At 45.3% G+C, this 27,243-nt stretch overlaps 1 protein-coding gene across 1 annotated transcript in view; it reads right to left on the bottom strand.

Moving 5' to 3' along the window:
- NPR3 (natriuretic peptide receptor 3) overlaps nt 1-25,026 on the bottom strand; it is a 48,610-nt gene extending 23,584 nt beyond the window's left edge. The window contains exons 1-3 of the mRNA XM_074856352.1: nt 24,315-25,026; nt 19,434-19,556; nt 13,791-13,957 (exon numbers count right to left, since the gene is read on the bottom strand). Of these exons, the coding sequence (XP_074712453.1) occupies nt 13,791-13,957; nt 19,434-19,556; nt 24,315-25,026 (1,002 nt within the window). The remainder of the gene's footprint in view (nt 1-13,790; nt 13,958-19,433; nt 19,557-24,314) is intronic.
- Between the last annotated feature and the right edge of the window lie 2,217 nt (nt 25,027-27,243).

Raw genomic sequence — 27,243 nt, 5'->3', positions numbered from 1 at the left:
ATGCTGTGATGTACTTCAAAGCAATCTGATGTCAAGTTGGTTCACCTGCTTCACGACTATGGACTTCTCCAGCACAGCAACACATTTCATAGTTTAAGTAGGTGTTTTCCTACTATCTCAGGCTGTTTCAATGTGTTTCAAAAACAGCCTTTTTCTAAACAGCTGTAATTTAACTGTCAGTACTCTTTTTAATCTTTCTTCATCAAGCCAATTATAATTACAGTTCTTCCTTTATGAGCTTTTCCAAGAAATCCTGACACAGCTAACTTTTTTACATGCACTTCTTGACATGTATATTTGGTTGTCTTCTGTTGATTGACTCACGCCCCAGCAATTTACTTTTCACTGACCTTTGGAGCAGGGACTATTCTCTTTGATACCATTTGCTGATGTTACATGCTCCCATTCAGGACATTGCCACTGCTGATGCCATTGTTACAAGTACTTCTTTAAGTTCCTGGGTATGCACAGGGGCCCTCAGCAATTCCTTGATGAGTTGCTATGCCCTTACTCTGAGCTGCATAAATCCAGAATAAGGTGCTCATGATCTCCATACAGTAGATGATAGACAGATACAACTGATTAGATTTTAAATTTGTTTTTAAAGATAAAATTGTTACAAACTGGTTTTCTGTTAAACGTTCAATTTGCATAAACTCTGTGAGATGCTCTGGATTGAAGCAAGATACAGACTGAGAATGTGAAGCTGAGGGAAGAATATCCTTACATCTGAGCATTACCTGAAAATAGGTGAAGTGCACTTCAAACCACTAATGCTGTATCCAGTTTCAGCTTTGCAGTAATTTATTAGTCCTACTGCCATAACACTACCACATATCATCCTGTGTGTTACCATTGTAACAGGATTATCACAGCTCTCATTAACTCATCATCCAGTTCCTCAGATCCTCATGTGATTTCTTAATGCCCCTATGCAACAGAAACCCACAGTTTCTAAATCTCACCTATGGATAACAGCTACTCCCCTGCATCGGGGACTTCAAGGACTCCCAAGTGTAACAAATGCAAAGTCACAGCATTGACCCATAGCCAGCTGGCATAAACAGCATGTCTTGTGGTGCCTACAGACACGGACACATGACCTGACCTGTTTCCACAGAGATCACATCACTGTGAAACCAGCCCACCAACCAAATGGAAAGGAGGATAAAGCTGTAAATAGTTAATCAAAGCTGTATGTTTAGATGCCTAATACTAAAAATACAGCCTGTCACTTGGGGAACCAGACTGCTTCCCTACCAGAGTTGGACCTTAGTGGTTCAAAGAAACAGGAAGGGAAAGAGAAAAATAATAGAAACACATGCCTTCTCCAGAGAAGGCCATTTCCTCAATATTTAATTCACAACTCAAAAAGAACATATGGCGTGATGCCAAATTCTGGGCAACACAGCTGTAGCCAAGGACAGTCTCTCACTGTATTCACTGATATCAACTCACTATAAATACATAAATACGTAAGCTGGCACCCACTCAAGAATACATGAGGCCAGAGCTCAGGACTTGGTTTTCTAAATGACAGATAACTGTCCCAATTGTTATTTGGGGCTGGAACCCACATGTCTCCCTAGAAAAAGAGCATAAGCATTCCCCAGTGTAAGGAGATGTCACATAACGATAAAACCTTGTGAATAACTAGAAGAGATTTATTCAAACACTGTTGCATCAATTTCGTCTTTCACAGGGTGACAGTGTGTATGTGGAAACCCACATAAGACTTTTCTTATAGGGGAGCACGTGCCTTTATTATGTGAATTCTGCAAACTGAGGCTTATACTCTGCTTTAAAATTATAGATTAAAAATTCAGCTCTGCAAGAGAGAATCTTGACATCACTTGACAATCACAAGACATCACTTCCCTTTAACTTTAAGGAGGCTTTTCCCAACAAGGCTGCCTGCTTGTGTCCATCCCCTTGCTTGTATTTATTGGTACAGCAGTAACACTGAGCACAGACTAGATGGAGACGTATGCCTCCACCTAAGCACACTGCACACCAGGCAATGTGGCCGCAGCGTGAGGACTTTGTAATTGAAGTGCAAGTTGACAGAGAAGGTGTAGGTAGAAAAACCAGGGTGATGACTACATCTGGAGAGCAAGCAGCAGTCACAGACCATCACCTGCTCACCAACATCATGAAACAGCCTGCAAGCACCATTTCAGAGACAAGATGTAAAGAAAGATCCCTCCTGTTACTGCACTTTCTGTTTGATTTGGACACAAAGTTGCTCTGCTGCAGCTAAGCACTTTCCCTTCAGGGTGAGACCATGCCTTTGCCTGTCTGCACTGTTCAGCCATGCATCTCACCAGTTGGTGCATAAGCTGATCTGCACCCGAGGCATGCCAAACCACTGCTACCCTTGCTCCACCTAGACAAGAGGATGCTTACTCCAGCAGGACTGAAATACTGCCAGTGACGAACTCCCATCCATTTTACCATTCTTGTAGACAAGAAGCCAGCCCTCTGTTCCATAAAAACGTCTGCTGAAATAAAAGAAATTAGCAAAAAGAAAATAAAAGTAAATTAACAACCAAGATGTGGGATTTACTTTAAAAAGGCTGCCAATTTCAGGGAGTTAAGGGATTTTGTCAGTAAAGGTTATTTTCTTCCTAGGGAAAGAAAACTAACCACAAACCAGCTCCTTCTCTCTTCTATCTCATCCTCATTCTTCATGCTCTTTTCCTTGTTTTTCTTAATACCCTATTCTTGAAAGACTGGTAGATTTACTCACTGTCATCTGGCTGGGGCAGCCACAAGTTGCTCTTTTGTCTCAAGGGTGAATTGAAACAGAAACCTATTCAGTCCCAGGCTGCAGGGGAGCTGTGCTGTGAAACTCCAGCTAAAATGTGACAGGGCACAGCAACAACCAAGATGCAAGAGCATGGAGGAACCCTTCCACCCCACTGCCTGCGAGAGCTGCTCATTCTTTGTTTGTTTATTGCTTGCAACACTCTCCTATGGTTATCTAGAAAACAGCTTTAAAACCCTAGTGCCTGCTGCCAACAGGCCAGGCAGAAAACTTTCAAGATACAGCCAAAACTCGTTCCTTCCATTAAACACAAACACGAGAATCGCTACTTCAGCAGATTTAGAGCCTTACCCACAGTCAGCTCACATCAAGGGTACTGTTGCTGATTTGCATGAACTTCGGACCAAACCCACGGCCTGACATCACTGAGTCTCAGACGGCCCCCAGCCCTCCAATGGCACAGCCAAAGCAGGAGGGGGATGAGCTGAAAACTGCTCTGCTCCAGGAATGGGGAGCACTTCTGGGACCAGATTTTCTCCCTGCAAACCTGTGTGGGATTTATTCCTGGCTCTATCCAACGTGCTCACTAATTCCTTCTGCAAGTTAGTACCAGCCATCTCCCTTCTGGGGTTTTGGTTCCTGTATTACCTTTTAATATTCGTCTCAAAGGAGTGCAACCAATGTAGCTAAGGAGCAGCACTGTTTTGTACTGGAAATGAACTACCTACAGAATAATAATTTACGGGAATTTTTCCTTTATTTTTTTACTTTACACGCATACTATTCACCTACATAATTTAGCTCTAAAGGGCTCCAGGCCACCTATCAAGGAAAAGGACAGACTCAAAGAATGCATTAATGTGCTCCTGAGGTTAAGGTGAAATCCACCTCCACTTGTTCATAATACACTCTAACTCCAGATAAATGACCAATGCAAAGGATCTCTAGCACTCAGCACTGTATTATCATTGCTTGAATACTGAAGGGATCTTAACTATAAAAGGTATTGCTGTCATTTAAAGTTAACCATTCTACTTTTTTAGGCTTTCCTGCCTTCTAACAAACTATGTGGTCATTCATGTGATGAGTTACAAAACTATGTTCAGAAATCATACTTCTAGTCACAGTGGTGAAACACAAGAAATATTAAAGAAGTTACTCTTTGCAGCTGAACACACACAGAAACTAAAACATGCTTGTTTTAAATAGATTTTTCTAAGGACCCCATTGGTAGTGTGATAATAACCTGTTGTACAGTTGTAATGAAGACTTACATTTTAAGTTAGCACTATGCAGCCGTTGGGACATTTTAATTGCAGATAAACACCTCGTAATCAAAAAAAAAATCTCAGTCCTTTCATCAGATATTAAGTTTTAAATGTCAGTGAGCAAGTTTGTTTTTCAAGCAGGAAGATATTTCAGTTTTCGGGATGACAGAGTCACTCATCTGAAAAAATCAGTTCTACTTGCTAAAATAAGCTAACTGGTTTAAATAAATGCAGAGCTAGGACAAACAGGAAGGACATTTTTTGTTAAATGTTTATCCTTGTACAATATGCAATTGTTTTCTAACATTATCACTAAATCACAAAAATCACAGAAATGTTTGTTTCTATACTAAAAATTCTCAAGATTACATCAGATCTCATGCAAAACTCAAGACAAAACTCGCATGTTCAAACTGAATTTACCTGTGCTACACCAGCTGGTGAATAAATAGTATGAGGGTGAGCTGATGAAATCTTTGATGGGGTAAAAAGCCACCTGATGAAAGGACCATCATATTTCTGCTTTGCAGTAGGCTAGCAAAGGCTACCCAGAGGAGCTTTTGCTTTAGAAGCAGTCTTAAGGGCTGGATAAACATGGATGATTTAGGTACAGCCAAAAGTAGTGCTTCGTTCAAAAGTATGCTCAGAGCTGGGATTAGTCATCTAATCTCCTTATTCAGTACCAGGCAAAAATTAGGCACATAAAACCAGGATTCATAAGCAACAGCACCCCGCCTCACCCTTGCCAGCAGAGGATGTAGAGAATGAGGGATGGATGTGACCCAGTTACTCTCACACAGGCAGGTAAGGAACTCCCCACTACATGGAGATGCAGTCAAGTCTTTACAGAGGGAGTCAGTCCTTTCAAATCCCCTACCCCTTTCATCTAAAAGCCCCGGGGCTATGACTGCTGTGCTAGCATGAGAGAAATTCAGGATCAAATCCCTGCTTTCAGGGAATCTGAGCTCCACCCTTCCCCTGCCCTGTCTGCAGGGCATCCTGGGGTGCATGCACCCCGGAGCTGAAACCTGGGTGCTGGGGGAGAGGGATGACCTGCCAACACCTGGGGTACCTCTGGGCTGGAACTATGTCATTTGCCAGAAGAGCCCACCTGAGGCTGAGGTTGCTATGACAAATGATCCTTCGAGGGTAAATGGGAGTGTGAACTTGAAAACCTTAATGGCATGGAACTAATGCCAGCCCTCAGGCTGCTATTAATCATGCTTCTATTCCAAATAATTTAAAAATTAATAACTTGTTTTTGTTATTTTCTTTCAGTTACTGGATATCTGATGAAAGGTGTTCAGCTGGCTTATTAACCATGCCTTCACTGGCATACCTGTGAGGATCCCACTAGGACAGGAAAGGAGAGGTACAGCATCTATCTCCAACAATATTTATATGTGCCTGCCAGCAGGCAGCTAATCACCTGGAATGTGTCCTCCCACTCTCAAGCAGCAGCATGGTAGTTAACACCTCAAAATTTGAGGATTTACAGCCCCTCCAAAAGGCTAAACCCTCACTCTAGCTTCTTGATTCCTTATTGACTGACTGATCCCTGAGATTCTGCTTGATTTTGCTTTCTAAGGTATTTTGAGTCTGCAGTCTGGCAGGCTAACTGTAAGCATTGTACAAACGTGTGTCCCATCAAATGTAAATGTCCTCCTGCCTACTGAATGCTGCCTTGTTCCCAGTCGCCAATCGAAGGGTGCCCAGAGCTCCTCACCTACCCTCCTCCCATTGTCCCATGCCCCTTTCTCATGCCCCTCTTACTCATTTGCTCTGGGACATAGACAGTCCTTGTCTTTTCAATCCGCCTTGATAGATTAGTTCTTCTCAGAGTGGACTAAACCTTTTGATTTTAGTCTCAGGCTTCCTTTCCTAATGAAAAAATATCTACTAAAGAGAGAAGGAAAGTTGGGAGTATCCTCCTGTGGGTTCCTATGGCTCCTTGTGTGCACAAGAACACCGTTGCCTTTATTCACTCAGCCCATCCTCACAGGCTGACTACATTAACCCCTCTGCATCAGAGGAACTGCTAAATATCCACTGAAAAAAAATCAGAGCTGGCAGTGCAGTACACTGATCTTCTCTCACTGCCCAAGTGGAGCACGTCCGAGCCCTGCTGCCTGCCTTCGCTCTGCCAACGCTCATACATCTGGGAGATTTGACTCACCCACAGGGTCAGTGTGCCCTCCTGTTAAAAGGTTTGTCCCTCTGGAGAGTGAGTTAGAACTACATTCAGGTTGCTTAACCTCCCAGCACTCAGCCATAAGAAATGCATGTGCCGACACAGCAAGAGATCACAGGCTTGAGGTGTTACTGATTGCCACCTACACTTTCTTTCAGGAAGACTTGTCACCTGAATGTCATAAAGTTAGACCTTGCATTGCTGTCATTCAGGATTGCTTTCATCATTTCAATAGCTCAAATGAGTACAGGAAGCTTCTCTGAACCACCTCAGTGTGTGGGATCTTCCCCTGTGGAGGCAACACCTCTTCTGCTCTGGAGCTCTCAAACAAGGAAAAGGCATTTCTGGCCTTGAAGAACTGTCCTTCCTTTATGCCCCTAAAGAAAATAAAATGTGTCTCCTCCCACCCAGCACCTGCCACCCTCCTAATCAAACTCTCTGACTAAACTGCTCGGCTCAGCCAGATTTCAAACAATTGATATAGTATATGTCACATTTGCTAGTAGCCACGGTTAATGATTTTGCTAGTAGCTATAGTTATCATATGGGAACAATTGTGAGGTCAAGCAAGAGAACAAGCTTTGGTCTCCAAACCCTAGAAAATAGGTAGAACGTCCTGGACCATAAAGACAATGTCTGGGATTGTCTTGAGAATGAGTTATTTGACAACTTGGCAAAGTGACTATTTGCTTACTTAACTTGACAATGAAACTAACTTTTGAGTGTCCTGAAAGTGAACTACCTTCATCATAATACTAAAGAACACAACCACAGGTCAAAAAGACCCCCGTCCAGGTTAAGACCCTTCCCCTGAGCATGCATAGTACTAGAAGCACTAGGTAAGCCATATTATAATTGTATGTTAATCACTAACCAATCAGTACCTACCAGGCGTGTTATGGAAAAGTACTAATCTCTCATTTTTGTGTACGAAAGGAGCATGAAAACCTGATGTTGGTGTGCTTGACCAGTGGAAAAGTCCACTGAGCACCCAGGCCTGAATAAATACAGTATCTCTCCTGAGCGTGGCATGATCAGTTTACTGTCGGGCACGAATCCACTTTTCGGGAAACACAATGAACTACTAACTCAGTCTGTGTTACTGCAGCATGAGGCTACACAGGTGAGCCCTTGGCAGCACCCACAGTGCTGAGGCTGGAGCATCCCATCCACCATCTGGCAAGCACAATACTCCCATGAGAAAACAACTTCCATCTGCCTGCCCGGGACGCTGCTGCTGGCTGCAACAGCATCCTGATGTGAGACAGGCTCACCCAAACCTCCTGCTTCATGCCTTGTTGAGCTGAGGGTATTTTCCAGTTAAAAAGGAAACTTTCAACTGAGTGTTATTTTCATAAGCTACTCAGGGGACAAGGCTTGTAGGAGAAGGTATTAGCTGCCAGAAATTTAGTTAGCAAAGGCCTTTCACTTTTTAAGTGTCATTTTGTGCAAAACGAGATACGTAATCTCTCCTTGCCTTCATGCAAACATCTCGGAGCCAAAGCTGAGGACCGTTTAATGCCAGTATCAAAAATCCTACGAATTTACATGATAACAAGACCTCAACGGGACAAATTAGCTTTTGGATCATTAGCAACGCAAATGGAATGGAGAGACATTAAAAACTAAAAGAGGTCATGAACTTTGTTGGAAGACATATTTTTCACACTTTATTAGTGGAAAATAAGGTGTATTTCTAGCAAGCACTTCAAAGGGAGAGTGCCTTGCCCATAAATGTCTGAGTGTCTGTTTAGTAAAGTAGAATGTGAATATCTGTGAAACCCAAGTAAAAACATGGGGCTATGGAAAATATACAACATATATATATGAAGATCAACTCTAAACTTTTACATTCCCAAAGAGTTCAGATGTTACTATTTTCAGATATACTTACAGTTTTATACTATCTCTTCCATGGTTTAAGACAGCTTCAAAAATATGCTTAGACAGGCTAGAAAAACTAAACAGAAATCCATTGGAAGAGAGAATAATAATTTATTTCTTTTACTATCTTTTATGACATCTGTTAATGGCAAATAACATACTATTACACTGTAGTTTTGCCTGAGACCCCAACATGGAAGACACTAGTCTTTCATATCACTGAGAAAGCATTAACTTTAGCAAAAAGTGTCTGCTGTATTCACCAAATGTAGCAGTCCAGAGTTCAACACTGCTCTTACAGAAATTAAAAAAACTCTCATTAATTCCAAGAGGTGAAGGGCTGGTCGTGAAAATCCTAAATATGTTTTACTAATAGAATTCATCTTGTTAATAAGCTGGCATGTGAACCCGTTTTTTCCGGCTGCTGAAAGCAGCTTGTGGTTTGCTTTTATTCTTTCAAACACAATTAGCAAAGCACTCCAGCAGCTGAATAGACCTATTCATTTGAACAAATTATTCCCTGGCAGGGTTTTTTCGGGGAAAAAAAAAATCTCCCCAAAACTCTCTTCCATCCTGGTGTAGTCAGAATAGACACAAAAGCCTGCCTGTCATTAATCTTGCCTGCCTGTGCCTGAAAAAAGACAAGCGGGACATACACTGCTGAATACATTACATTTTCAGCGTCTCTCCCAGTGACATGACTGAACTACTCACTTCTCCCAACCCTTATCTTAGCTGCTGTACAATCCTAATTAAAAGGCTGACGTAAGGAATACACATGGGGAAGAGTCTGGCATGGATATTATGGATGAGATGATAAACTTTATGAGCACAGCTACCTCCCACGTAGCTTTTGTAGTTAACTGTTGGAGCTCGAACAGTTGCTCTTATATGAACCACTTCTCATTTCAGGGCTGAAAATGTTAAATAAAACAGACTTGCCCTTTCTAATAGGTAGTAGCATCTCGCTGATCTAATTGATCTATGTAGTTCATTCTTTCACTGAGATAACTTTACAGGCAAATTGGGCTCCGGTTCCCCCCTCCTGCTGCTCATTTTTGGTGTGAAAAGGCTGTGGATAGGATAAAATCCACGCATCTACCTTGTGAACAATGCTGTCATGTAGTTGACACAGCAGAAATATTTAATTACTTACATTTTCAGCTTTTAAATGAGAAGAAAAAACAAGCCATGGGTGGTCTGTAACCTCAGAAGAGCAAATATCCTGGGCTGTAAAATCACTGCAGCTCAGAATACTGGGTTGGACATAAAAAAACCATTTATTGAATTCTAGGCCTGAGTCAGGAACAGAAGGTGCATTAAGAGCTTCCAAACTGCAGCCTACCACCAATTCATTAAGTGTTCGGCATTATTTAATAAAAATGGCTTATGCATATACTTTAACTAAAATGCTATTTATTCATAAACATTTTTAACTAGAGTAACTGTTGGGACTTATTCACACACCAATTCAGAGACAGTTTCAAATTCTTCTTTCAAGTAAATGCATGCAATTCTCATTGCTGTCTGCCTCACCTAGGCTATAGCAGAACTTGTCCTGTATTTTGCAATTAAACCAAGGATCTCAATTGGTTTATAGAGACCAGGACACATTGTTGTTAATGTCTTGGTAACACATTAACATTACAGAAGTGAGAAAACTGCTATTATTTGTGTAATAACATTAAAGTGATTCTACTGTCCGTATGCCTGAACCTCAAATTTCAACAGATTTTTGAAAAAATTCCTCTTTTTTTGGGCTATTTTATCAGAGAAGTCAGTCTCCAGGTAGGTGTGAAATAAAATGATCAGGATTTCTACAGAACTACAGGATGTTTCTTGAAAAAATCATGGCACTACTGTATGCTGAAAGGAGGGCTGAGGAGATCTGATGCTTCAGCCCACAGTTGTTTGGGTTACATTAATGTGACAGTAACTGCTTGTAGGCTCTGAAAGTGGTGACCAAGCAAACTAATAATATTTGCTAATGGACTCAGGCAGCTGTTGCAACAGGATGTTGCAATGAGACATTGTAGACAGGGAACATGACCATTTTTAGCCCCATCCTATGCAGCTAATACCTACCCAACTACTTCTAAGATGCTTTCTCAAAACATCTCTGCCACTCTTATTTTTGATGCTGTCTAGTTAAAAGGTGCTTAAGGAAGCTTCTTCCTTCACACACGAGATTCCTGGAGGAGTCAGAGAAATTGCATTTTCCATGCTTTCCTGCTCACCCACAAGGGACAGGTTCTTCCACCTTCCCCATTTCCACAGCATAACACCCAGGCAGAAACAATAGCAACTTCTGACCTCGGAAAGACATACCCAGAACATATTTTTCTCTTTTCTGTGTGATTTCACAGCTGGAGATGAAGATGGCCAATGCTCTTTGACCTGTTACTCCTCCAAGGGCCATATGTGTTCTCCATCTGGCAACTGGACAGCTGCTGCTTTAGGACTTTGCCCTTTCTGTCTACCTTATCTTTCCTTCTGTCATCTGCTTATTTTCCGTTTTTATGGTATTCTTTTTTGGTAGATAATAATGCCTTTGGGATTAGTGCTGGCAAGAGGCCAGGACAAAATGGCAGTGCTAATGACTTTTATTTGAGTTAGGGTCACTGAGAGATAATTTAGACCATGGACCTGGGGCCCCATTTTCCCATGACACTGAAAAAATCCACACAGAGAAGCAGAAAACTGAATGCTTCAAATCCAAACCTCCCTGAGTTAATCCTCTTGGGACACAGCAGAAAGGGATGAGGATTATATTTCAACACCCGTAGATAGGACTTGAGATGGACTGCACCACCGACTATCTTTCCCCAGAGTTTCTGTTTTCAGGAGCAGAATCCAGAGAAAAATCCACCTCTGTCACTTCCCACCCACTCAGCTGAAGGACCTCTCCCTCCCAAGCTTCCCTTGGATGACACAGCCTTGCTTAGTGCATGCCCAGGCCAAAATTGCCACTTTCTTCCCATGCTGTCAAAAGAAGCACCATTAATGAGGTGTCCACTACCCACATATCTTTCAGAGAGGAAGGAAGTGGCCCTCAGTTTGGCTTTTTACTTTTCTCCATTGTTTAATGGATTTTTTTTCTTAAGCCTGAAGGCTGCCCCAAAATGTTTCTCCTCCGAACATGGCAGCAGGACAACCAGTTAAGGGAACATGAAACATCTCTTTCCCACTGTCCAAAGTGGGGAAATGTAAAATTCATCATAAATGATGAAAAGCAAACTAGATAGACACTTAAAATTCACACACTGTCAATGAAGTAAAGCAGCTAATGTTTTTTGCTATGCTCAACCCGAGACTACCCCTCTTAAAGATGTTTTATTATCCCCTTGGGTTAGCAGGCTGTGAGAAAGCAGATGGGGGGGGGGGTGGTCTGCTGAGGTCTGTATAAGTTAAGCATCCATGTAATATCAGAACACTGCATTTGAAACCAAACCTCCTTTCCCCATAGTCATGATCTGTAGCTCCTCCACAGGGAACCCCACATCCCTACGGCCTCCACCACGAGCTTCCCGTGAGTCAAGCATTGATGTTTCAGATGTCAGAAAGCTGTCGTAGGTGTACGTAGGGAGATTAGGAAGGGTGCAGAAAACCAGGTGGGAAAGGAAGAGCGGGAAGAGAGGCAGCAGTAGCAGCAGGAGGGGACCCATGCCACTGTCTGGCCCTAGCAAAGGCTGACCTTTTTGGGTGAGGGAGCAAGATGAAAAGCTCTGAATGACAGGTGGGAATGGAATATAGGGAGAGGCAGCCCTCAGAGCCAGGCAGAAGGTGGTAAAGGACGAGGTGGTAGGGAGCCAGGCACCTGCGCAGCTGCCCTGGGACAGCCAGGAGCACTGTCAGCATGGAAGACTGATGGCACAAGCAACCATGGAGTGAGGAAAGAGAAAAGAGGACTTCTGGCAGTGGGTATGCAGCTGTGCAAGTAGTCTCTCTAACAAGCACATTAGCCTGCAAAACCTTCCCCCTGCTGGCACGGGAGGGATTTGCTCTCTCATGGGTCCTCTTCTGCCTGACCATAACAGGGCTTGCATCTATCCAGTGTCTATCAACGCTGAACTTCATAGGGTTTGCAGTGAGTCCCCATACTGAAGAACAGCAAAGCACCCCCTTGCCTGCCTCCAAACCACCCACAGAGAGCATCCTGAGCTCTTGGCAGTTTAGCATTTTTCTCATCTGGGGAAAAGTCACACTGCCCAGACTAGAAGAGCCACAAAACTGTGGATGCCTGGATCTTTAATATACAAAATCAGATTTCTCACCAACCACAACCATAAGCACATGGCAGATTTTCAAGGTATGTAGCTTGCTAAGTGACACCTGCAAAAAGGGCCCTTAGAGGCAAAAGGGAGGAACAGAAAAAACTGTAATCCCATGCCTTCTTCAAAACTCATTTAGCAGGTTCTTCAGAGAGTAGCACCTTGAACTCGGCAGTTGGGGTTTCTCCACTAACCCAAGGCAAAGAATGCCAACAAAAGACCACTTCTGCCTGCCTAGACTGTGAAAGTTTCACAGGAAAAATATAAGCCACTGATGTGATTCAAACTTAACATTTTAAGCAAAATATTTAAATAAAATATATTCAAGTTCTAAGAAGCACACGTTTTCTGACAACAGCTGAGGTTATACAATAAACTGCAGGAAAGGTCATTTATTAACATTCAAGTTCATCAGTCTGTGCTTCAGACTGAAGATGATGCCTCCACCTGTGAGGGACACCATGCTTAAAGCAAAGAGATGAGGTAGATGCCTAAGTGGGAGCTGGCAAATGAGGGTTTTGGGTTGCTTTCTTGAGTTTCAGGCATCAATTTCTAGGTCTCATTTCCTACAGCTAAAGACTGAACAAACTCTCTTCAAGCCTCTTTTCTTTATAAGAGTACTTGAAAAATTTACTCCCCATCATGGGGAAGGCTGACTGTCTGGGAAGTACTTGTATCAGCACGCAGAAATCCCTATAGGTATGTGCTATACATTCTTGCTTTCGCAGAAGACTTTTCTATGAAAATGCCTAACGAACTAGCTTAGCAGTAGCTCAAAAGCAATTTTCAGAGGCATCTTCCTCCTACATTTGGAGATTAAAAAACTACATACTTTCCCACATCCACCTCTGGAGGACAGTGGCACTCCCCTAGGCTTAAAACAACTGACAAGGACTATACTGATATTTTAGACAGTTTAAAATAAACAACAGCAACAGCCTAAATATGCTTAGTTGGGAAATATGACCACTCATTCACATCAAGAAAAACTTCATCAGATGCAATACAGAGAGCGTAATTTTCTGAGATCTGATTCTACAAAAAAAAAAAAAAATCACTGGGAGAAAACAAAAAAGAATATAGTTCTTTTCCTGTTAAAAAAAGACAAGTGATTGGTGTGAGAGGGAGAGAGACCTGGCAATCTGCCTTTCCGCAACCTTCCTGCTGATGAACACAGGACAACTGGTCATGGATGATGGTGAACAGACTTAGTGCACTTAGACCAAGTCTATTCTGACTATCTGAATTATCCACACACACAAAAAAAAAGAGATTATATAAGCAACAGTGGGATTTTACAACTGAACCAAGGTGATGCGGTCCTGATAAGGTCTCACTGCTACTTTTGCTTTAACTAGGAGCAAGTTTTTGAAGATGTTAAGACCTGATGCCTGTCATCAAGTACTTACGTAGTCATCCTCATGCAGACCTTGCTTCTGAACAGAACTTTTCACCTCCAGGGAAAACTTCTCGAACTCAGGCTTCACGGTCCTCAGCAGAGTGACGGTCTGGAGGTACGAGTATGCCTTCTTGGCTTCAAGGTCATGTTTGTCTCCTCTTCTCCATGATCCATTGCCTAAGGGGAAAGCAAGCGTATTTCCAATGCCAAATTAGGTACCATTACAGGATTGCCTTCCTTTTCCCACCCAGAAGTTCCCTCTCCTGCACCCTGGGGAGATGGCAGAGTACAGGGAAAACTGAACCTGCTCCAAGATGTGCAGCGAACTGGGCAGGGAGGAATGGCTGGTGGGAAGTGAATGTGCAAACAGAAGGGCAACTTTACTCCCATGCTGTGCTTGCTTATTTTTAAAGGGTGGAGTGAAGTCTAAGCATGAGAAGACATCTCAGAGCAAAAAAAAAAGTGCCAGATCTTGAACACAGCGATATTTAAGTTAGAATAAATGAGGAAGGATTTGACCACAACATTTTTGTTACACATCACCCCACCAGCGACACTCCTGGACAGTTGGAAAGGCACCAATAAAGTCAACAGTATGATCATCACCCCGAATAGGAGGCAGTTGGTGCAGTTACTTCTCCCACAGGTCTCCCACTGCGGTCAAGGAGAAAACCACGTGTGCAGTTATGATCAGACCAGCCTAATCTTAGTGGAAAAGAAACACTTAGAAATAAAATGGGATCCTGCACCTATGCTGATTTCACACATGTTTTGTATCACAGCAGGGGAACAATTTAACTCGGTGTGCTGGTTTTGGCTGGGTTAGAGTTAATTTTCTTCACAGTATCTAGTATGGGGCTATGTTTTGGATTTGTGCTGAAAACTGTGTTGATAATACAGAGATGATGTAGTTATTGCTGAGCAGTGCTTACACAGAGTCAAGGTCTTTTCTGCTCCTCACACCACCCCACCAGTGAGCAAGCTGGGGGTGCACAAGAAGCTGGGAGGGGACACAGGTGGGACAGCTGACCCCAGATGACCCAAGGGATGCTCCATACCATATGATGTCATGCTTAGTATATAAAGCTGGGGGAAGAAGAAGGAAGGGGGGGGACGTTTGGAGTGATGGCATTTGTCTTCCCAAGTAAACGTTACATGTGATGGAGCCCTGCTTTCCTGGAGATGGCTGAATATCTGCCTGCTGATGGGAAGGAATGATGAATTCCTTATTTTGCTTTGTTTTCATGTGCAGCTTTTGCTTTATCTATTGAACTGTCTTTATCTCTACCAACAAGTTTTCCCACTTTTCTGATTCTCTGCCCCATTCCACTGGGGAGGAGTGAGTGAGCAGCTGTGTGGTGCTCAGCTGCTGGCTGGGGTTAAACCATGACACTCAAGACCACCAGTAAAGTAATCAGATTTTTAAAAAGCTGAACAAACTGGTTGTTAATTAGCAGAGAAGTTCTACTGCCTAACAGGGCCTGACCTTAGCAGGTGTTGAGATCCTGATCCAAAGCTTCAAGAGATTAGTGGAAAGGTTCACATTGCCCTGGAGCAAGTTTTGTGCTATTCTACGTAAATTACAAGTAACAGTCCTAGAGGGAACAATGGTAGCCCTAAGCAGTGTGCCTTAAAATGCTTACAAATAATTAAAAGCTGGACAGTCATTTTATTTTTCAAACAACAGCAACAAACCCCATGATGGCTAAAAGAGCCAAGATGAACACTAATGCTAAACTCCCAAGGGTGACCCAGATGCACATTGGACCCTGAGATGAGAGAGGATGTGGCTGCTTTGCTCAGGTCAAGGACCATGGTGTCATTTGGACCAAGAGAAGCAAGTGGTTTGGCAGTGGAGATGCTAATGAAGATGGAGTCCAGGTATCAAACCCATGGTGCTCCTTGCACAGCACTACCTGCTGCATTGCATGCCTGCAAGAGCAAATTCATAGACAGACCACCTCAGTCCCCTCAAATCAGGTGAATACAGAGCCTGTGTTTTGTCCTCCCAGTACCCCAGCACTGCTGCTGGGACTTTTTTTTGACCATAAATGTAACTGGAGAATTGCTCTGCTTCCTCAGAGAGCACAGGGGAAGGAACTGCACTTCTCCAGAGCACAAATCTTTCCTCCTGCTGCTTTTGACTCCAGGGCAGCTCCTGTCACTCCCAGCACAGGGCAGAAGGCACAGGAGTACCTGGGTCCTTTTACCTCTCTTTTTTTGCCCCGGGAAAGCCTTATTTACCACAGCTCAGCACAAGCTAGGACTGTAATCTTTATAAATACCATGAACCTTGCTAATTCTTAATTTATTTTCTTTTTCCTTTTTTCTTTTTTTTTTTTTCTTTTTTTGAAGTGATTTCATTCTCTTAGGAAGAAGATCTAGACGGCTTGGTTTAGGAATTTCTTTCCCAATACAAAGTTTAACCAGTCAAATTACTTATGCCAGGACCCTATTCATCAGACCTGATGGAAACAATGGAGAGCAACTAACAGCCCACCATCTGGTTTTGCCCTCAGAGGTAGCACTCTTCCCTTCAGTACCTGCATCCTGTCCTTGTTACTTCTTTCGAAAAAACAGAAATGCACATCTGGCAATTGTAAGCTAGCATGTCTTGCTAGTTTCCCCACAAGAGGGTACAAGGCCTGCTGGAGCCTCAGAACTGAAAAACCTCTGCCGCAAAGAGAGGTGCAGCATTCAAGAAGGCAGACACTACAGAATGGAGGGCTTTGCTATAGCTTTGCATTTACAAATGGGGTTGGCTAAAAAGAGTGAGATTATAGACCAAAAAATGGTAGTGTTGGAAGAATGTGAGTAAGTTTCTGCCCTGGACGCTATACACATTTATTTTTAAAAATCCTGACACTGGGAGCAGGGAAGGTACACTTGCATAACAGCGTTCCTAGAATAATTTACATATTTAAATTCCTTCATGGATTATTTTGCAGGAGGTCATCTTGCCACAGTACTTATGTGCAATTATTGCAGCCTTGACATTTAATATGCCTGCTCTTCCGAAAAATTAAAAATATTCAGAACAGAGGGCAACAACAAACTGCAATGTGGTCATCTGGACTTAAAGGCAAAGTGCCAATTTGCCAATCACACCCACTCTAGTATCTCCAGGCACTGGGAACAAGGAATTTTGGGGGAATTTCTTTATATTTCTCTTTTATGCTTGCTTTCCACATGTAAAGACCATCTGCACACAAGTCAACTTTTGATGCACAGTCATTTCACTCTTCATGCGAAACACATCCGCAAAGAAGCAGAAAAATTGGTTTAAAAGAATTATTACTTATAAATGTCAGGAAATGCCACATCCTAACTACACTACTTCAGAAGACAGACAGTTTTCATTAATCCCTTGGAAAAACTACAGGATTGGACCACCTGTGATGTAAAGGAGGATAGTGCTGAGGCTCCCACATGACCACGGGGCAAACGGGTATTGCCCCCATCACCATGCTGCACGGAAGTACCACACCAGCATGGAACAGCGCTACCCTCTACACACCTGAAGAAAGTGTTTGTCTACTGGGGGCTGTATCACTGGGGACACCCATCCCACATCAGCTGTGATGCCAGGGTCCCTCCTGGGGAAGGGTGCTGAGCCTGGGGATTGCAACACTGCAACCACCCCTACCTCCTAGCAAATACCATCCTGGAAAGGAAAACCACTCCAAAATGCAGCAGCCCACCTCCTCCAGCTGCTCTTACGTGAGCATCCCCTGCTCAAAGGGAACTTTGGGTACCATCTGTCCCAGCCAGCTTCAGTGCTTCTCAGGTAGTCACCCAGCGCTCATTTCAGCCAAGGCAAGGAAATCGTCAGTTGTAGGGGATGATTCATCTGAGTCACTGCGGACACCCAAGGATAAGGTGAATTGCTGTCCAGGGGCACCAACTTCTCTCCTGTGACTCCAAAGGGAGCCCAGCTCACACACAGGCTCATACCTATGGCCAGATGAATCACTTCTGATGCATTCCTAGACTGTGAGATGAAATGCAGCAGTAGAGCAGTGGTAACAAGTCACCATCCCAGCCAGAGGGGCTATTCAACCAGTGGTTTCTAGTAAAGTCAAGGCTGCAAAGCTCCCAGGGTCTACAAAGAGCCAAAACTTCAGGGTTTTGTGACTGCTTATATGGGTAGACCTTCAGCTTTTTGCTCTGGTCCTGATTGAGGCTGCAATGCCAAACGGTTTTGCTTATGCCACAAGGGATACAGTCACTCCAAATTCAACTCAACAAAAAGAAAACCTGGATTCAAAGCATTGGCTTTGATCTTGTTCTGCAACTTTATCTTTTAGTTATTTATGTTACTTCCTTATTACCTGGCAAAATTTGGCACTTCTTCAGCTAACCTAGACAATACATGTAGCAGTATACGTACTCCTGTACACATCTGTATCTCTGAATTTAAACAGCTACATACATTCATTATAGAGCTTTTCAACAAACAGCACTGTTTACTGTGAAATAATCTCAGAGGTGGTAGATGGATAACAAAGTTTATGCAAAAGAATTAAACTTACAAATAACTGATTTATGAAACAAAATACATCATCCTTTTGTTAATTCAGTTGTTCTTGTTGGTCAGCTTTTTGAGGCTTGAAAGAAAGAAAAAAAACAAGTTTTCCTTCTCTCAACTCCCACTTGGTTTTCAATTTGAAATGAATTTGTTATTGTACTGGATTAGTTAAGGCAGCCTGCAGGGGGGAAATTATTTTCTCTGCACCTGCAAAAGAGGCTGCTCCTTTCAAAAGCCACGTTGACACTTCAACAAAACCTAGTCCACAGGCATGAACTTGCCTTAGCTTCAGCCATCTGATGTTTAAAACTCAGCAAATGCATTGTTCCAGTATTACTTTGAGTTTAACTGAGATAGCTGTAGCAGCTGAGAGCAAGTTTAGTCCTTGCCATGAACTGCCATAATATCAAATGTAACTGAATGTAAGTATATTTCAAAAAGCAAATTTATTTAATTTACATTTTAAAGTCATGTTTTAATTTGACAAATCCGATCCTTTTTACTCAGGGGTGGAATTAGCCACTTTTATCCACCCTGCTCTAGTAAATTTGGACTGTCCATGTCCCACCCACTGCTTTCCCTTCAACATAACGCTGCTGAATAATTTTTGCAGGTGCAGTTTCTGATCAAAAGCTGAAACAAATTAGACTTGTGGATCCTGCAGCACAGAGATGACTTCTGGAGACCCAGGCCCTGCAGCTGCCCATGGCACTGGCAATTGCTAGTGCCTCCTTCCAGCTAGGAATACCCCCGCCCTGAGATTTGGCAGTCACGAGGCTGGGGATGGTGCAAGCCAGCTACCGCTGAGCACACACTGCAGCATGGGGCACTCACACCAGGCTGCTATAACCAATGTCTCCATCTGGTGCTGCTTTCCCCTACAAGTAACTAAATAATGCCTGTAGTGTATTTGGGAGCTTGTGATCCACCCAGTGGCAACTATAGCTGTGAGATCTGTTCTATTTCCTGCGATACCATAGCCCAGGTGGAAGTTAACTACAACAACGAGGAGAAACAGTGGTGTATTCTGGGACTGAGTGCTGCATATTTTGAGGCTAACAAATCTAAAAATATTACCAGGCTTACAGAAGACTTTGCAGCGTACTTGGGCAGGAAAAACATTACCATATGATGAGCTATTGAAGAGTTCAATATTGAAAAAAGCGTAGTCCCCGTTGGTCATTCCTTGCCGATGAGCAGCCAGCATGATGTTCCTGATTGTGTCACCGCTGGCACACATGATTACAACTGGTGGAAGAAAATGAGAAACACAGATAAGCAGTTCAAGAACTTCAGGGAACAGACTGTTAAGCATGAACGCTGCCAGAGACAGTGACCCCAGCTGTCCTCCCAGTGTTGCAACAAACATGACAACGCAGATGGCAAACAAAGCTGATTTCCCAAACAGCTGACAGAAGACAAGTACCCAACACAGAGAGGATTCCTCCTTCCTTGGCTCCTCTGAAAATAATTAAACAGAGCCGGTGTGTGATCTAAGATTTTTACCCCTGCAACATGTGATAAGTTCTGGCTTCAAATTTCTTCAACTGCATATATTCGTAGAGTCAATTGCAACCACAAGCCTCCGTTGTTACTTCTAAGTGGATAGAAGACAATCTGAAGAATTAAGGTGATACAATGACATTACCATTTTCATTTCCACTCCATTGAACAGTTAGATGTAGATTCATCTTGCCTACACCTCACCTCTCTAAAATTTAGGTATCTGGTCTAGAATTTGTTGCCTCTCCACAGTTAATGGAGAGCAGCATCTCTGCAGTTGTCTAAGGACAGTGGTATGAATCTGCCCAGAACGTGACCTTCTCTCCAGAGACTATACAATAAGCTTAGGCAATGACCTTTGATGACATGCTTAATATTCAGAAATGGGACAAGCAAGTGCCACTTTCTGAGGGTGAAGATTAAAAGTAGTTGCAAGATTAAATGCCAGAGAGCCTCATTTATCACAGACCAAGAGCTAAGCAGGGGCTCTGCTGCTACAGCAGGACCTACAAACCCAAGGTGTGCTCCATGTGGGCACCATGATCCACGCTCTGACAACCATGGTTGAGAGGTCTCTTCCCCAACCTGCTGGGCAGGGGGGACTACTCCCCTTGCTACCCCTTCCCTCTGCAAAGGGAAAGCAGAAACTCAGGCGAGGCCTTCAGCAATGGGGAGACACCTCCCACACTGAGCATGTTAACACTATAAACTTTTATACAGGTTCACAAGACTATGGGTATGAAACTACTGACATCAGAGCGAGCAGCGAAGTATTGTACCAGTGCGTGCTTCGGGGCTATATCCTACAGCAAAAGTCGTAAGAGATCCTGTTGGGACAATGATTTGAAACCAACTGCACGCACGTTTCCAAGAACGCCGTCACGCATGGCAGGGCTCAAAAGCTACAACAATGTACGCAAATATTTTCACCACAACAATAAAACTGAATCAAAACCACATTCAGCTTTTCTGGGTAGAAGTGTTTGCTATTATAAGAAATGAAAAGGCCAAACAGGCCAAATCTTTTTTACACACAATGAATCTTTTCCCATCACTTTTCTGGTTGGATGCCATCACAGGCATAAAGCTCCAGATGCGCTGCCGGGGTGAGTCACGTTCGGTACATCCCCACGCTTCAGGAGAGTTATACCATGCAAAGCTCTGTCTTACTGATTATAGCAGAGTAATATAATAATTTCCAGAGCAACAGAGCAAGACATATTTCACTACCATTGTGAAGTAGATTAGCATGAAGGAAAAGAAGAAGAAAGAAAAATTTCTCACAATAAAATTTGGATCAAATCTTTTCCAGATGCACATCAGGAACAAGTTTGTCTCACTGTTCCTAATTTCAGGATAGGTGAGAGATTTCCTTTTGAAACGTTTCCTTGCTGTCCTCCCAATTCTCCCTTGACTTCACCCTTATAATTCACATCTATCATGAAATCATAATCTGTAGATGGAATCAAAGAGACTCCCACAACACCACTAAAAGACCTTGAGCAAAAGGAATAAAAAAAAGAGTGGGGGAAAAAACCCTACTTTAAAATACATTAAATCATCTTTTGCAAGCCTCTAAAGGAACGTAAGGGAAGTAATAGTAACTATTTGGATGTGGTTTTTAACCCAGCAGGAGAACAAAGATTACATATTTCAAGATTTTGAAGCAAATAAGCTATGGACATGTCTCTGCAACCTTCCAAAAATGTAAATTATGTGTATTTAATCTGCATCTGTACCTTACTATTGTGTGCATACAAATGTGTACGTGCAAACACATATAAAATGTTCTCCCTTCAGTATAATACATGCAGACCACAGTAATTCTAACTCTAATATTCTGAATTTATTGACTAGGATTATTGACTCATCCTGCAAATACTTAGGAGTTTAATTCCAGTTAAAGGAGTAAGCTTTCCCTTTACTACATGCATCCCTTGGACTACGTGCCTATGCAGAATGCATTTAAGCACAGTCCTGGGTTTGCGACCATTATGGTAAACATACCACACGTATAGCATTAAGTCTGCAGCGTGGCTAACCAAGCCTACAAGGGAGCTTGAACTACTAATGAAATTTATTAAAGACTTTTATCATCATATTTTTCATCACGATTTTGTTGTGGCTCTAAGACTTGAGTCTTTTGAAGCGGCTCCAGGGACTGAACAGGCAGATGCTGGCAAACACGAACTCCCAAGAGCTCAGTGCACACCCTCAGACAGCAGCAACCTAATGCATGGGGCCAGCCTCTGCCACGGGTCCTCACCGGCCAGCTGGTAAGGCAGCTTCTTTCTCATCCTTGGGAGAGTGTCAAGCCTACTCCCACTCAGGCAGCTCAAGGAAGCCCAACCACTCGGGTGGGACCACCACCAGCAGCAATCTCTGGAAACAGAGAAGGTGCAGGGTCAGAGCTCAGGACAGTGTCATGGCAGGTGTGACACAAGAGCCCTCAAAAACTGCTGAGAAAACCAACCAACCAAAAATGTTTCTAGAAGGTGCTCTGGACAGTGCCCCATCACCCGCAAACCCTGCTGCCCTGCTGGGGGGACCTCCAAGGAGACCCCAGGAGAAACAAAGACCTCATCTGGTCAGCTAAGGCACGTGGTGCATCCTTCACATGATAATATGACTTTTATATACTGCAACAACCTGAAAGATGCCGTGAGCACAAGGATCACCCCACAGGCCCAAAGGAACATGCCAAGGGAGTCCTGCAGTCAGTCTTTACAGTCAGAAAAACACAAGTGAAGATGGAAGGGCCCCACTGACTGCATTTTGCAGTAGCGGCATGAGCCAGAGGACAAGTGAAGAGAGGAGATGGAGGGAGGCACCCCACAGGGCATAAGGGAGGGGAAAGAAGTAAGACAGAGGGGCTGCTTTTGTTCAGTCATTTGCAAGTTAACAGAATGATGCAAGACCAAAGGTCTCAGCTCAGCAAAGCACTTAAGCCCAGGCTGAAGGCAAGCCTCTCTTGCGAGCGGCAAGGGGGACTGTCTGCACGGGCTGAAGAGCGCGACTGTCTTTAGCCATCAGACACGTTCCTGCAGCACAGCCACAGCTCCCTGTCGCTAAGGGTGAACACTCACCTTTTCCTGCTGTAAGCATGCCGTTATGCTCTCAGCATCAGGGAAGCCGAACACACACACACACACACATACACACACATACACACACATACACACGCAAGTTACGCTGATTAAAAAAGAAAAGGATCTTTCCCCACATAGTGGTTTCCTCTAGCACTTACACATTTCTTTCTCTCCATTCAGTGTATTTCCCTGAATGGTACTTATTAGGAAAGCTCTATTTTAAGCACCTGCTTTGGTGAATAGAGAATTAAAGAGGCATATGCTATTAGACCTCAGTTATCTCACACACGCTCCTGCGCACGTTAAAGACTTCACAGCAGCACAACATCAGCAGTGCGAGGCTGCTCCGTCCGCAGCCTATGGCACCATAACACCAGTTGTGCTGGTCACGCACGGCATGATCTTCATCAGTCCAGTTCTGATGCTATTTAACATTCTGCAATGAGGGATGTAAAAATTGTACAAAGCACTTTGCACATCTACGCCTCTTTCAGAAAACTGCTATGGGCTTTCTTTAACTTGATCCTGCCGTCCACTCCTGGAATACACCTTTTCTTTTTTTTTGCAATAACTTACTGGGGAAGCCTATGGGTGTAAGAGCCTCTAACAGAAAATGCCTTTTTGGTAAGCCTATGTATCCACACATTGCTCTGTGAGATCTCACTTAAAAACACATCTAACGACAAATCTGCATGTCCCAAAGCACTTTGAGCATTTTACTACTTCATGAGGCAGAGCCTGTCCATCCGGCCCAGGGGTGACTTTCCAAGATGTTTTACAAGCCATTTATCTCTGCGGTATTTTGCTAACAGTTGGCGGCAACATTACTGCACACACTCACGGGTTTCGCATCCACACATCCCCCGAAACATCCGCTTCCCTGAATGCATTTGTTATTTATGAGGTACTCAACGGGGCTTCCAACGGCAGGAGCGGGGGAAAAGGATCCCCGTAGCAAGACGCAGCAGGGTGAGAAGAAAATACCGTTGCTCAGACTCTGAACTTGCAGAGAATCACCGCAAAAATCTCCGAGAACAAGCAACGGATTTGTTGCTCCGCAGATGCGGGCGATTTTGAGTAACCCCGACGGCCGGCAGAAAGCTTATTTCTTACTCTGCCACAAAAGCGCGGTCCCCGAAGGCAAGCCCCCGCCGCCCGCCAAGGGAGGCAAAGCCCTAACGCGCCTCCGTGGGCACCGCTCTCGCTCGGGGCAGCCGGTCCCCAGCCGTCGGGGGATGCCCGGCCGGGGGATGCCGGCACAGCCCCGCAGCGTCTCCCCCGCGGGCGGAGACGGGAGACGACTCCCCGCCGCCGCAGGACCCTCCCTCCCCGGTGCTCCCACCGCCCCGGCGCCCCGTCCCTCAGCCCGGCCGCCACCCAGCGCCGTCGAGGCGCCCCGCCGGGCGCCACTCACCCCTCTCGCCGGTCTGGAGGGCGCGGACGACGTCGTCGAGGTCGAGGTGTCGGCTGCTCTCGTCGAAGCTGTGCACGGCCATGTGGAAGGCCTCCTCCTGGAAGACCACATGGACGCCCTCCATGGCGAAGTAGCAGCTGCGCTCGGCGTTGTTGTCGCTGTAGAGCAGCGTGGCCCGGCTCCACTGGTGGTGGCGGAAGAGGGCCAGCAGCATCTCGCCCATCTTGGCGTAGGCGGGGGCGACGCGGGTGAGGTGCGAGTACTCGCCGCCCTTAGCGCCGAAGCCGGCGGCCAGCGCCCCCGCCGACAGCATCGGGACATCCCAGTGCGCGGCCAGCCGCGCCACCGGCGCCGCCGCGTACTCGCAGACGGGCCCCAGCAGCAGGTCGGGGCGGCGGCGGTGCAGGGCCACCATGTCCACCAGGCTGAAGAGGGCGCGGTTGCCGCACGCCGAGTCCTCGTAGGTGAGCTGGAAGGCGTAGCCCGGCGGCAGGCCGGCGCCGCTCTCCCGCAGGCTCCGCACCGCGTACTCGATGGCCGGGCGCACCCGCCCCAGCGAGAAGAGGTACGCGTCGTCCTGCGGCAGCAGCACCAGCACCCGGATCAGCTTCTCCTCCTCCTCCGCCGCCGCCTCCGCGCCCGCGGAGCCGCCGCCCAGCGCCGCCCGCGCCGCCAGCACGCAGCAGAGGCTGCCGAGCAGCCAGGGCGGCATCGCGCCCGCCCCCCCCACCCCGAAACGCCTGAGCTCCGGCAAACTTTTCGCCCCCCTTCCCCGCCCGCCTCGAAATTGTTCGGTCGTGCTTTATTTCTCAGGTGTTTGGCGAATTCACAACCTGCCCCCCGCCTGCGGGTTACGGATGGAGCATCGCGGCTCTGCTTTTCTCGTTTTCTTATAGATAGATTATGATGATGATGATGATTAGCCTTTCCCCCCCCCGCCCGCCCCCCCCGCCGCCGGATCCCCCCGCGGGGCTGCCGGGCTGCGCCCTCCCCGCTTAAGTAGCGCGGGAGCGGCGGCGGCTTCTCCGCACGCCCGCCGCGGCGCGGCCGGGTTTGTGCGCAGGGAGGAGCCGGCCCGGGCGCTCCCGTCCGCCCCGCCCGCCCCCTCCGGCGGCCCCCCCGCACCCCCCCTCCCGCGTCCGCACACCTCTCCCGCCGGCCGGGGCTGCGGCCGTGGGGAGCGCGGAAACCGCGGAGCGCGGGGTGTCCTTACCGCGTCGGTAACCCTCACGTACCTCCCTGCAACGCTTCGTGTACCTACCTCCCTGCAAGCAGGGTCGAGGAGTAAGGGACCCCGTTGTACTTGTATTTTTTTTTAAATATTTTTGGGGCGGTTGCTTCAGCCCGGTTAAGCTGCGCTTTACTGCGTAAGGAAAGCATTTCAGGTCGTCGTCCCCGTCGTGTCCGTGTCCCCCACCCGCCCCGAGGGCTCAGGGGTCGGTGCTCGGCGGGGCTGGGGGATGTGGGGAAGGGAGGCGTTGCAGCATCGGCACTGGGGGGATGCAGGCAGCACCCTGAGGGCACCGCGGCAGGATGCGAGCAGGGCTGACCGGCTCCCGTCTCGTCACCCAGAAAGGTGCCTGTGATCTGGGACGGCATGACCCTCTGGGGAAGCCGGCACGGGATCACCGACCCCTGCCTGTATCTCTCTGGGGTCTTTCTGAGATCCCCATGCCAAGAGGGCCCAGATGCAGTTTTCACCTCCCACCCACTGTGTCTCAGAGACACAGTTTCATGCCCCAAGCACCAGTGAAGGCAAGTCCTGTTCTGAGATTATTTTCTTGCAAGAAAAAAGATAACTTTTTGAATTATCTTGACAACACTGTGTAGTCAGAGCATGTTAAATGTATGCCTCTTCAGCCCTAATTACTGGCCATAAAACTTCTGTGCTTAAGGTTTTGTTAGGGTCTGTTTAAAATGGACACTCCTGATCTGGAATAAAGTCAATGCAAAACATGGTTTTGTCAAAGAGACTTTGGAATACTTGATGCTTTTTGACAGCAAAATCCTAAAGGATGGCTCTCTGTGGAGTTTTCTGTGCCCCGTAACAGAACGCATCCTCAAACCCAGAGCAGGGCTGAGCAGTTCGATGGTTTATGGTTACTCGAAGAGTGCCAGGTTTTCATTCAAAAGGTGAGTGAACTGCTCCTGGCTTTACAGAAGGAGTTTGTTTAGTTCAGCACAGAGGTCGTTGTCAGGGCAGTATGTGTAAACTTACTTTTGTTGCTGCCTTCACCGTGCAGTCTGTGAATGGGAAACCTGTGCTCCTAGGGTGACCATCTGCTCACCTTTAGGATGCCTGGATTAAAAAGAAAAGAAAGCTGGAAGCGCTTGTGCAGTGACAAGCAAGCAGGGGAATGAAAACAGCAGATATCATGATCTACAGAAATAATCATCAAAAAAATCTTTTTTTCGGGACCATTTGTCTAACAGGGCTCGGTAAAATAAAGAAGCTCAGAAATTCAAAGATGGGTAGCGTCTCTGAGAAATGTGCCTCTCACGTAGTTTTATTTGATTACTGAATTGAACTTCAGAGTGTTCTTGAAGATTACATAAACATCCACCCTGGTGAATCTGGTTTTGTATGTTCCTGTACTGTAAGTTATGCCAGGCATTTTTTGTTGTAAATGACTCCATATAACATAGTGGAGATTAAGCAGAATGTTACAATATACAACACACCAGCCATCTTCACCACAAAGCTTGCAAAAACATTTTCTTAAGACACATTTTGAAACACTGACCTTTGTAGTCACTGCTTTATGGTGACCCTACAGATGTGTTTACAACACCGAAATCTGGACGGATCTCTCTTGATTCCCTCCTTCCCCCACCAGAATATCTTTTTCATTTTATGTGTGAGCTCCATACTATCCTAGCTGTTTTATTTGAGCGTAAGCTGTGTAAACACAATGGAAGAGATAGTAAG

This window comes from Strix uralensis, chromosome Z, assembly GCF_047716275.1.
Source record: "Strix uralensis isolate ZFMK-TIS-50842 chromosome Z, bStrUra1, whole genome shotgun sequence".
Classification (NCBI taxonomy): domain Eukaryota; kingdom Metazoa; phylum Chordata; class Aves; order Strigiformes; family Strigidae; genus Strix; species Strix uralensis.
This window is presented reverse-complemented; position numbering and strand designations above follow the sequence as displayed.